The sequence below is a fragment of the Pundamilia nyererei genome, unplaced genomic scaffold (genome assembly GCF_000239375.1).
Source record: "Pundamilia nyererei isolate P.nyererei 1_Seehausen unplaced genomic scaffold, PunNye1.0 scaffold00041, whole genome shotgun sequence".
NCBI classification, from domain to species: Eukaryota; Metazoa; Chordata; class Actinopteri; order Cichliformes; family Cichlidae; genus Pundamilia; species Pundamilia nyererei.
This window is the reverse complement of record NW_005187442.1, coordinates 3,764,599-3,777,355: the sequence shown is the minus strand read 5'-3', so window position 1 is coordinate 3,777,355 and position 12,757 is coordinate 3,764,599. Positions and strand designations below refer to the sequence as shown.

Below are 12,757 nucleotides of genomic sequence, written 5' to 3'. Positions count from 1 at the left end.
CTGTGCCTCTGCACTCAATAGTCCGTTAGGAGTGATAAAATTAGAGTTGTGAGTTTTCCCAAAGATCCCTCAAGAGTTTATTGACCAACTGTTAGAAACATCTATGAAACATTCATTAAGTGTCAGATACACAGGAAGCGTAATTACGCCATTGAATTACCACATATTCACTTTGTTCCCATGGACAAATGTGCGACGGAGCAATTGACATATCTTTTCTACAACTTTCAAATGAATTCCCCCCCCCCCATGTGAGAAATGGTCAGAGGAGTTCTCTTGAAATTTATTCCTCAGACAAATTGGTTTGTGGTCAAGTTTGCTTGCAAAATCAAACCATTTTCAATTCTCCAACAGAATTAAAGCGAAACACTATTAAAGTGGGGAGACACAAAAAGGCTGCGGCAAAAATGGCTGAAGATGAGAACTCTGACATCAAAAGAAAAAGTAAAGGATTTTTACAGTCTAATAGTGCACAAATGGACTCGGCCTGAACTCTCCTGCTCCACTCAATAAAATTCATTAAGACCGGGAGCAGCAGGGAGAGGGAAGCAGTCACAGAGAGAGCGAGAGAGAGGTAGACTGGCAGAAGAAGAGGGAGCAAGAGAGAGAGCTGTTGTGTTTTAATAATTCTTGGTGGTCTTTTGTCATTCATGCAGGATCAATAACAACTCTCCATCTCCCAGACACAAGCAGCCGATCAGCACTGTGGAAGAGCAATAGATCAGGCTGATTAATCAATAACCATTTAGCTGGGTGGAGAGGGGAAACAACTACAGAACAATGAACTATCAAATACACATTAATACCCTCTGTCAGCCTGTCTGCCTGCTTTTGTGCTGGGCTGACAGTTTTATCTGTCTGTTTATCAGTCCGCCTGTCTATCGCTCACTGTGAAGTGTCTTTCTGCTGATCTGTCTCCCCTGCCCCACCCTCCCCACACCCACCCACACCACTGTCTTCTTTTTTTTTTCTTTTTTTTAAAAAACAGCACAGGTTTTAATGAAGATTTTCACAAACAAGTGCCATCTGTATTCGCTGTCATCTCTTTCTTTCTCTTCCACTCTCACCACCTCATTTTTACAGGTATAGTGTTTATTTTAAATCTTAAACACAGCTGGGAGTCAGTGGGCTGCTCCAACATCACACCTCCCACTAGCACAGCTGCTCGTTGATGCACACACACACACACATACAGGCGCGCTCCAGATGGCGTACAATCCACTGAATGTTTCAGAGAAAGGCTTAAAAGTATCATTTAGCTAAAACTGAGTTTCATAAAGAAATTGTGTTCTACAGTGAGACACCCTGCTGAGACCCACAAGCTGCACTGCTGACTTTCTCTATAATGAAGGAAAACCAAATTATATTTTCCATCTTTAAGGCCCTGAGTGTTATTTTTTATTGCAGGTTCTTTAAAATCATTATGATAATAAACTCTTTACTGACAGATGGGTCCTGTCAATATGTCACTTTTACCAGGGGTCACGCTGGGGATGCGACGCAGTGGTGTGCAGTGTCTCTTTCTGACACTAGGAGTCACCAAAGTGATCAATTTTGAAATTTTAAAAATGAGGGCTGCAAATTTATCATGTTTATACAAACTATGATTTAGATAAGATTTTGACCTGCCTCTCGAGAGAATGAAAGGATGAGAACCTTGTATGGTAAAAATTGAGATTTTTTTGAAACATACAATGAAGTGCCACCTTAGTGGATAGCCATCGTAAACGAGGACCAATGTAACTTTTAGACAAACAACAGCTGCTGTGACAACAAAACATTAGTTCAGTCTAAAAAAGCAAAAAACAAAAAAATCTTTTCAAAGTTTCAATGTCTGCTCTGTTTTTTATTTGTCTGCACTGTAGCAACTACAAACTATCAAAGCTCATAAAACCTCTGTGGGGTTTGTTTTCCAGCGCGTTCTCCAGAGCAGGTAATCTCCAGCACCTTCGAGATATATGAGCGACGCAAGAGTGAGATGAATTCAGATTTCAGTGAGGTCCCATTGTGAAATAAACAGATCTGTATGTGATTTAGAACAATATGCAAACAAATTTAGAACTGAGAATATTAAATTTGTGCTGTTTACACCAAAACAGATGAATCAGATTTTTACTTGATGTCTGGATATATACACCAAGTCAGGGGTCCCTGTGGCTCTGGTAGTGGTCTATGGTCCAAATGTCCATGGACAGGATAATGAAATTCTAAAATTTCCCCTGCAAGTGAACACCAATGTGTGTGAATAGTGCTTGCAGTGTAAATGCACTCAGACCCGATGCACGTGTGGGTTTTATTTTTCCTCTAGACCAGAGCTTTACAAATGGTGTGCTGGGGTTTACCGGTATGTCTGAAGTTAAGTCTAAGTATGCTATGTTCATACTCTTTATGCACAGAAGGAAATAAAAAACATCTTAAGGCCTTCTGTCAAAGGCAACTAGGTCAATTCATGAAGTTGCTGGATGGTGGGAATTATGAGACTGTGTCAAGAACAACCAGGTAACCAAATATCATGTTAGATGCCACAAGAAGAAGTGCCTTCGTCTGACTGTGTAATCAAAAAAACAACTGATAAAATGTCACCGTGCAGACATTTTTGTGTGCCTTGGACACAAAAAGTTTGAAAACTACTGAAATACTACAACGATATAAACTAACATACCTTCATGGTAAAAGGGAAGAACATTATCCTTCAGTTCTAAGGTTTTAGATATCAAATCAGATCTGATCCTTAGCAGCTCTTAATATTTTTTATTTAACAAAGGCTAAGATAAAATGCAGAAGAACTGCCTGATTCCATGGGACTTAAGAGGGTAAGTAGCAGCTGAGTACAGCTAGTCAAATGCATTTGATTAATTGATCATCAGCAAGTGTGACCACCGCTATAAAAGCAGAGGTTTTGGCAGCTTGTTGGTGTGGAGCATTCAAGTGTGTGTTAACACAATGCCAAGGAGAAAAGAAATTATTTTAAAGAAGCAACTGTTGCTGCCCATAAATCTGAGAAGGGTTATGAAGCCATTTTCAAACCATTTGAAATCTATCATTCGAAAGCGAGAAAGATTATTTACAAATGAAAAGATTCACAATAGTCTTCCTTGGAGTGGATGTACCAGCAAAATTAGCTCTAGATCAGAGAGTGAATGTTTGGTGCACAAATGATTAAAATCAAATGAGTAATTTCATTCATGAAACTGTCTGTATTTTATGTCCAAATTTAGAACTGCATCACAAAATAAGTACAAACAAATTGTGAAGCTTTGGCCATGTTAGAAAATTTAAAAATATCTTAAAACCGAATATTACAACTAGTACCACCACCACCACAACTACTACTATTAATAATAATGATACTAATAACAAAATAAACATATCTATAATACTGATGTGACTCCATCTGTACAACTGCTAAAGCCTGTCTGAAATTGGGCCATGCAACAAGCAAGAGACAAAGCTCAACAGAAGCTTTCATTTTTCCCATGACTGTATATCAGTTGCTTGATTTCTGTTTAAATTTTTGTCGTCTTACTTACGTTGGCAATCTTTTGCTATGATGGCGTCTCCATAATAACCTGCAGCGCAGCTGTCACAAGCTTCGTCACCATAACCCTGGCGACACCGCAGACACCGGCCTGTATTTGGATCGCAGCTCCCAGGTATGGAAAGGTCCAGGTTGCCATTGCAATCACAAAGTCTGCAGGATCCCCCTGGTACAGTGGGCTGACCATAGTATCCATTGGAACATCTGAGAATCAGTGGAGATACCAAGAGATGGATAAATCAGTTTCACATCATCTTTAACCGATCAGCTTCCTGTGGGAGACGTAATAATAAGAGAATAAGGTGAAATATTTTGTACAATGCAGATAGAAGACATGCCAGTGAACCCACAAATATTTTTCTGCATCAAGGTTTTTGCAGATTTTTACTTGTAATCTGTCAAGTTTCTGACTCCTAGAGGTAGCATTAAAAAGCACCACTGAGGATGACTGGGCTGAAACTGACTGTAAAAACTGTCACATTTTCTACATACCAACTCTTATACCAGCAGCAGAAGTTGTCTAACTATAAAATTCGACATACAGGAGCTTTTAAAATGCCTCAACCCTGATTAACATCCAAGCTTTACCCTTTCGAGCTGCACCAACAAGATGCCATCCTGTTATTCTCCCTCTCTCTGTTACTGAAGGAGAATAACAGAAGGTATTGCACTAATATCTTGAAAATACAGTTTTGCTCTGCTTTTATATCCCAAATAACACTTGAAAATATGTTTTTCCCCCTTAGCTTTCAAGTTTGAAAGAAAATACACAGTGGGTCACCTTGTCTTCTATCTTTCTTTCGCATCTAACAACTACTGCGTATGAGTCAGCAGGTAAAAGCAGGTAAATATAAGTATTGTTTACTTCAGCTTCTAGCACCAGTATTATAAAACACTTTGAATACAAAATTACTAATTAAAGTGCCAAACTATCACAGAAGCCAAAATCCAGTCTCTATCTACACAAGAACTAAAAATCATCAGCAAATGTCCACAGGAAATATGAGCACTGTTATATAATTTGTTTGACCAGTTAAACTGCTTAGATACCAGTCCAGCTGAATTATTCATATACGTACACTCCCATTACATAAATATAAACACCCAAAGAGCTACAGGGCAAACCCACAGAAATGAAAGGGCATAGAAATTAAAGTTTATAAAAGTAAACCCTTGAAGACATTTTTTTTTAAAAATGGAGATTTAATGGCTTTAGGCAGTGAACTTCAGGATGTTTACTGCAGGCTGCCCAGCTATTACTCAAATAAAAGCATTGCTGTCTGAACTACATTTATAAACTGGAAACAAAAAGTCAGACTACGAAAAAAAACCCTGCAATGTTCATTTCAAATTTATTTGTAACGTTAAAAACCAAAATCATAAAAAACGTATAACCTATTTTAACCTATTTTTTTCGTCCACCAGCCATAGTAAGGTTTATGCCACAGCTGTCCTAAATTAACAATAAATCATTTTTTATGCTTCCGTATTGGTGAATCCACCAGGGTGCGCTCTTTAAGGTCTTTAATCAAAATGATATATTAAATCCTAATTATTATTATCCGTGAATTTTCAAATTTGATATTTTACAAAAAAAAAAAGTGGGGAAAGAATTAAAGCACTTTATTTTTTGATTAAGATGCTAAATTATAGTTTTTAACTTGCATTGTGGAAACATTATTCTTGATTTATTTTTTCAAATTTGTGCTCAAATTTTGGTATAAAAACATCAGTTCAGTTCAGCAAATGTTTAGTTTGTGTTGTTTTGTTTTTATGACAGGTGGTCTTAAAAACCAAGTGATGTTTTTGTGATGGATTCTTTATTTTTTTAAGCATCATTCATGGATACAAACATTCCAAAGGGTCGTTAGGACTCTTGATCAAGAACAAGTAAATGTGTTAACTGTCAAACCAGTTCAGGATTTCAATATTTTGCTTTTTCAATAACTTCATTTGATTAATAAAAAGGAAGATGGCCAAGGCCTGGGAAATATATTAACCTGAGAAAGCGGCGCTGTCACACGAGCCGCTGAAACCAAATAAGGCCGGCCAAAGCTGAGCTCAGGCTCTACAGGCTGAAAAGGGAATTGAGATGAAAGAGGAGAGGAAGAGGGACAGAGAAAAGTGAAAGGGAGGAGGGAGAGCGATCAGATGAGAGAAGAGAGGGAGATGGAGAGAGGGGAAAGGTCTTCACATTGAAAAGAGAATTGAATTTAGAGAGGGGGTGTGGGTGGGGGTGGAGGGTAGGAAAGGACAGAGTGAGGGAAAGAGTCAAGAGCAGCCAGCCATTATTACCACTGACCCTCCTTGGTACTCAATAGAACTGGTTTATTAGCTTTCCTTCCCACTCCGAGTGTGTGTGTATGTGCACATGTATGTTTCTGAAGCATGTCTGCACATCTTCCCAGTTTTACTGGCAGCATTTTTATTTCTTGAGTTGAGATGAGCTGTTTGTATTTAGTCTTATATGCGAGATGAATTCCGATGTTAGGGCTTCTATTCTAGTCATGCATACGTGTAGTTACTTGGGCCTCAAGAGGAAGTGAAGGTATTTATAGTGGCTAGTCTAGCGTGATTGAAGTTGATATTTTTGGAGGGGTTAAACACCTGGTCAAAATCATCAGAGTGTGGAGGAAATGTATGGCATAACTTGTAAAGAGAGATAGAGAAGGGCAGAGGGGCTTGGATCGTAACAGTCGCGTTGTATTCTCAGAGTGATGAATGGAGAGTCGACAACAGGGGAATAAATGCTCAGTTTCTTCTTAATATAATCATTAATTATGTTCGTCTCCACTGTCAATAAAACTGTTAAAGGCTTTTTTTAATCATTCCAACACAGGCTAAAACAGAACGACACTAAAACAATTCTCAAATTTGCACCATCAACCAGTTTAGACTAATTTCCTCATAAAAGAACAAGCTGAAATCCTCAATCCTGAATTAACAATTAGCTATGTGAAAAACTATAGTGCTTTAACAGCACCTGGAAATCATTTTTGGAATCAGCTTTTTACTATAACGTTCAATGAAGTACAAAGTAAGCCATAAAACGTTGTCAGAGTACTTTTCGTAGTTCACAAAAAGCTTCTGATTAAACGCATTTCTTTGTGGTGTCATCCTCGGGTTGAAGAGGGCTGTTTCAAGTTTGATGATAATTGCGATGGTGCTGCTGCTGCTAACAGGCCACTGTCAATCAAATCCAATATACAGTAATTGTCTGAACTTTGCACTGAAAAGTTTCATTAAAACCAAAGCACCAATTAATCTGCTGCTATCTAGTAATGCTGAACTAATGCTCTGCCAACACTCATTTTAATACTACTAGCAACAATCCCATGTGAACTGACTATTCCACTCATTTACTCATTTAGTCACCTGCAGTCATGTGAGGAGTAGCTGAGACAAACTCCATAAACCGGCATAGAGACAAGGTATTTAAATACGTCAATTAAAATGCGTCAATTAAGTAACAGATACTTAATTCCTGGAGTCTTCATTTCTATTTTTGAATGTTACTTTGGAGCCTCCAGCAGCCTCCGTGTTACAGTTTCTACTTTTACTCACACGTACAGCGAAGCTTGACATATGATTACATTTGCACATCTCTTAACATTAACATCAATAAGTAGTATTACGACAACATTAACAATAACCCTCACTTTAATCCCTCTGCATTCTAGATGAGAGGGTGATCGATTAAAGTACATTATATCCATCATATCAGCTAGTTGGCAGCAAGCACCTAACATGACAAATGAAAGACCTTATCTGCAAGACCATTAACATACTGGCACACCCTAAATAGCACCCCGTGACTCAAAGTGTTTTAACCTACATTTGTTAAGCAGCTGCAATAAAGAGCTTTCAGCTATATTCTAAATGACTGTTTATGGACAGGAAATTGAAAAGCAGAATCACTTAGCAGTGAGTGGATAGTCTATTAGCATGGGCGGAATAGACCAGCTTATTTTGTTAAAGCCCATAATACAGACAAATTGGCGCATTACAATTAATTACCACAAACAACAACAAAAGCACTGTAGATAATGAAGTGTAATGGCAGGTAGTGCATAGCAGGTATCAATTAGACTAATAGAACAAGAAACACCAACTGCTGATTACCTACTTAATGCTGTCATTAGTAATAAAATATTTCCCATTACATCAGCTCCTGTGCGTTATGAGACTGTGCAGTGTGAGATCAAAACAACACATGCATGTGGATAGGAGAATGTATACACAGATGCCTTCTGTATATTCAGCTGCAGATCCATAAATTTACCGGCACACAGGCACAAAAGGTAAACATGTACAGGCACACACAGACTCCCCAAAATTAAACACCATCTTCTAAATTCATTAAAAGCAGCAACAAGGAATGTTTACTATATTATGAGCTTTTTCCTACTTTAGGATTAATTAAAAACACAGACTGCACCATGTGGTCACTCATTAATACACGGACACAGAAGTAGATTGGAAAGGTGGAGGAGTCAAATTGTATTGGTTGGGCCACGTTCCAGCACGAGGCCATATTGCACAGTGGCTGGAAAGCAATGTGGTGCAGATGCTACTCTATGACAGACAGAGCTGGCAATGAGTCAGTTTACTTTCCAGTGGCAAATGAGGTTTATAAAAAGACTCAAAGGCAGACAGAGAGATTCTGATGTGGAATGCATGGCATGCATACTATTCAGGACAGCGAACTGAGGCGCCGCATCCTCCAGCAGCAACAAATAGAAAAGCTCGGGTAACTGCAACTGCAGAATTTGTCATCATATTAGCTCAAATGTTTGAGACTGTTTATAAATAACAGTGTAAATATGCCAATATTAAGTTGTTTTATTAATCTGTTACTCTCATTAAGAAAAACATATGAACATATCCTTGCATATCTGTAAAAGCTGTAAAAGCTGAAAATGTAAACACTAATCTATGCGGCATTAGAGACAGTGGTCAGTTGACTTCAATGGCAAACACCAGAAACTCAGTGGTTTACATCATGGTTGATACGTTCCCCTCAACCGAGCAGCCAAGATTCGACCTTTAAATTTGTTAACTGAATATTTGCTACTGTTACCAAGATGTGCACACTCTCATGGCACTCATGGCTTTTGTTTCCAAGGATGGGCCCAACCTTCCAGTGCCATTAGGGCTAGCTGGTTAAGCAGGGGCATTGTTACACACGGTCTGTCCTTCTGTCTATACCAACCTCTTGGGTCTGATGAATGTCGGGTGCCTGAACCTGGTGTTCAGTTCCTCCTACAGCACCAATTTTACTTCTAAAAAGTGACCCATTTGCCTGCTTCCCTTCCAAAACTGCCTCCAAGCCAGTGAACTGGCCTATTACCCATTTAAAGTTCGAGAATAAGAGGTTAAGAATGTTTCAGGCCCAAGACTGAATCATTTGCTTTACAAGATAGAACTATGAGATTTGAAGAGCAGTTCAGTAGTACAGTAGTTAGCACTGATGCCTCACAGCAAGAAGGTCCTATGTTTGAATCAAGCTGCCTACTGTGGACCTTCAGTGTGGTGTTTGCATATTCTCCTAATGCTTGCATGGGTTCTCCCTGGGCACCCATCTCTGGCTTCCTCCCACAGACTAAACACATGCATGAGTAAGGGTAATTGGCAATTCTAAATTTGCCATAGGTTATCTAATAAAAGAAGATGAATGAATGTGTTTGAGAAGTGCACTAGTTTGATTATAGAACATGATTACTACGAACACATTTTGAGCTTTAGACACCAATTTTTAAGAATGTAAGAAATCAGCACATGCCCAGGGCAAACACTTTTTATGATTAATGATGTTCTTTTGCTATGTGACGACAGTGCAAACAACTGAGTTTATGAAAGATTTATAAATTTATACAACAGAAAACAGCTTCTGGGTTGCCAGGCTGTGGTGTAAAAAAGAAGAAGAAAAAATACTTCCAAAAACTTGTCACTAAAGAAGCTCATAAAAGCTTACAAAAACAAAACATGAATCAGATCAGCACATCAAACATCCGGTAGGCCCCTTCCATCTAGCAAAAAGCAAGAACAAGGCTTTGTCTGAAGTTTATTAAATGCTTTTTCATATATATTTATATGAAAAGCAAACATAATGAAGAGTACTCTTACAGCACATTAGAACCTTAGAATTTTAACTATGAGCAGTTTTATTTTAATACAAACCAAATGTACTGTATTTGAGTCAGCCTGGGTGGTGAAACGTCTATATTTACTCGGTGCATGTCATAACATGACAGTATAGCCTGAAGTTTCAACAAGCCTCACATCCAGAGAGAAATATTTTTCTCATTAGTTTTGCACTGGTGAGCCCATAGCTAATGGAAGAAGAATGTCACTCAGCTAATAAAATAGATGGACAATGAGACAGAGTACTCAAGAAACAGTTAATGAGCAGTAGTTTCTCCGTTTTCATTAAAAAACAAAATTAACAACTGACTATAAGTCTGGTTTACTTTCTAGTACTTAGAGTTGGGTACATCTAATAGTGCCACTATTTGGTCATGAAACATACTTTGCTGGTTTGAATGCATTACACTAATAGATGTGTGTTTCTGACAGTGTCATTTAATTAAATAATAATGAACTTAGCTGGGCTAAGGTGAAAATTAGGCACATAGTTCAGGCAGAGTTGTGTCAGACCTTTCACCGTTTCTAAGCGCTTTGACTGTGTGTTACCTGTCGCATCGTGGTCCTGTGTAGCCAGGCCGACACTGATCACACAGCAGCTCTCCGTCTTGACTCAAGTGGCAGGTTGGACTGAAGCTACCATGGTTCCCAAGATGAAGTTGTTGCGATTGTTGTTGAAGTTTTTGATGAGTTTGGTAGCGTTGTCCCAGTGTGGCAAAAGGCAGGAAGAAGAAGAGAAGACAGAGGCGAGTTAAGGCCATTGTTTGCCTCCTCATATACACATTCACACCTGCTTCTCTGCTTTCTCTTCCCAGTCCCATTCGCACTTTGAATGACACATTCACTCACATACACATTTTACTTTCCTCTCTGTTTTGCACACACACATGCACCAATCCTGACTACAAAAACCCTCTTCCACCCTACAAAGTGTAGCCTAACGAACCAAGGGAGAGGGGGAGAGAGAGAGAGAGAAAGAGACAGCGACAAAGTAAAATGATAGTCTCTTTCCCTCTTTCTCTCACCCTCCCACTTCCAAAAACTATAGATAGTTCTGCTGGCTCGGGTTCCAGGCACCAGACTGACTCACTAGCTGACTGACTGGCTCATTAATTGTGTGCTGGCTCACTGAGTTACAAATAACATTTCATTGGCCAGAGTATGTGGACAACAAACACTGAAAAACACTTTCTGTATAAAATGTAAATAATTCATAGCTGTATGAGAAGAGTTGTATAAAGTTGTAAACAGCCAAATTGCAGCTGTGCTCATTTTAATGCTTTATTGCTAAGTGTTTACTGATGTCACAGAGCAAGGAACCTGAGGAAGAAGTTATTTCGCGTCACACGAGTTGCCCCCTGGTGGTCATTAAAGTGATGCAGTTTTAAAGTGCCTTTAAGGATTGTGCTTTTATGTTTCTTATCCGATTTTGCCGTGTGGATCATTAGGTGAAGGAGGCTGCTGCAGTTTAGAAGTGGTATTGCAAGGGCCAGGATGGGAAGGATGTCACTGGTCTGCAAATATATCTAGCAAGGTGGTATCTGCAAAATTAACAAAATCATAAAAAACACATTTTACTAAAATAAATAATCTTTAAAGCTGATAAACTGATTAATACCAAGATTAAAATACAAATAATAATAAAAATAATAGGAAAAAAAGCAGGCCGTGTTATACTTTTTGGAAAAATTTGGCACAATTTTAGGTCGTAATGGCGGTGAAAAATGCTTAGTTAAACAGACATATACAGTTTTATCTGCAGATTTTTAAGGCCTGCGTGGATACATAATTGACTATTAACTTCCATTCAACTATAGTGATTTTTAAAAAAAGGGGGGGAAAAAGACAAAAACGTGTCCTTGGCAGTTAGAGAATTAATCCCAGGCATAAATTAAAAAGAACAGCAATCCAAAAAAAAAGCAGTTTTTTTTATTGATTTGATTAAAAACCCCAGTCTTCTCCCCTGTTGACACTAATCACTTCATCAGATGTTCATAAGAGCTCAGACATTACAGATAAGTGGAACAATCTAACTAGCTATTTTGGTAAACATAAGGGACTGGATGGCTATTTTGAGGGGGGTGAAAGGCATGGCTTCTCAAAGCTATTATTATTATTGCCAGGGTGGTGTGGAGGCCTGAGGTATGAGAGAGTTGTGTCTTACTTTAGCGCTTAGGGTTTTGAATATGTCATGTCATGACTGCATGAGAATTCTCAGCTGCTGCTGCCTGTGTTGTTTGTCCATGCAAGTCCCATAGAGCATCACACCCTGGTCATTTAGAAAATCTGCGGCTCAATAATATAATAATATAAAAATAAAATGTCTATATATAACCTACTCTGTCTGAAGTTGATCATTTCTTACATTTACTAAAAAATTAACTGCATAATTTATTTTACAATTTTTGCCTTTATAAGATTGGACTTTGCATGAGCGTCTCTCTACACCAATTCCAGTGATACTATTATTCATATATTGCTCTGAGGAAGACCCATTTTGCATTTGCAACTTAACCATGGACCTCAAATTCAGCTTCAGTATCATACTAACCCTCCTTTTATCTCAAGAACCTTCACAGGAGATGACGGCTGGCTCTGTGACTCAGACACTAAAGAGGAGTTCTCAGTCAAAAAGTCTGAAGTGCACAAGTCTAAAGGTGGCACATCAAATCAGAAGCACGAGTAGGAGCACGCTCATTATTTTTTGACAGGGTTGTGCCCTGTGAATTTGTCCTCCATGATCAGGCTTTCAACAAGCAGTCTACCGACACATCCGGAGGGAGGGCACTCCACTCAAATAGACCAAACTATGGCAAAAGTGTGCTAGAGTACAGCATGTTTTTTTTGGCCACACCAACACACCTTCACTCACTGCTAGCAGCATTTCCCTTATTCGCCTATATAAAATTCAAGTTGAAATGTTGGCTTTTTGACACGCTAGAAGAGTGGACATTGCGTGCACTGCAGAGAGTGCCAGGATACAAAATTGGACTTCCAGGGAGAAACGTAATAATAACACTTGCTCTGAAGTGCACCAGAGATGCATGAGGAGGACACCTTGAAGGAAAGATTATC

At 38.7% G+C, this 12,757-nt stretch overlaps 1 protein-coding gene across 1 annotated transcript in view; it reads right to left on the bottom strand.

Annotated features, from left to right (window-relative positions):
- Positions 1-12,757, bottom strand: part of lama2 (laminin, alpha 2) — a 228,005-nt gene that overhangs the window by 99,499 nt on the left and 115,749 nt on the right. The window contains exons 20-21 of the mRNA XM_013910321.1: positions 10,232-10,318; positions 3,531-3,742 (exon numbers count right to left, since the gene is read on the bottom strand). Of these exons, the coding sequence (XP_013765775.1) occupies positions 3,531-3,742; positions 10,232-10,318 (299 nt within the window). The remainder of the gene's footprint in view (positions 1-3,530; positions 3,743-10,231; positions 10,319-12,757) is intronic.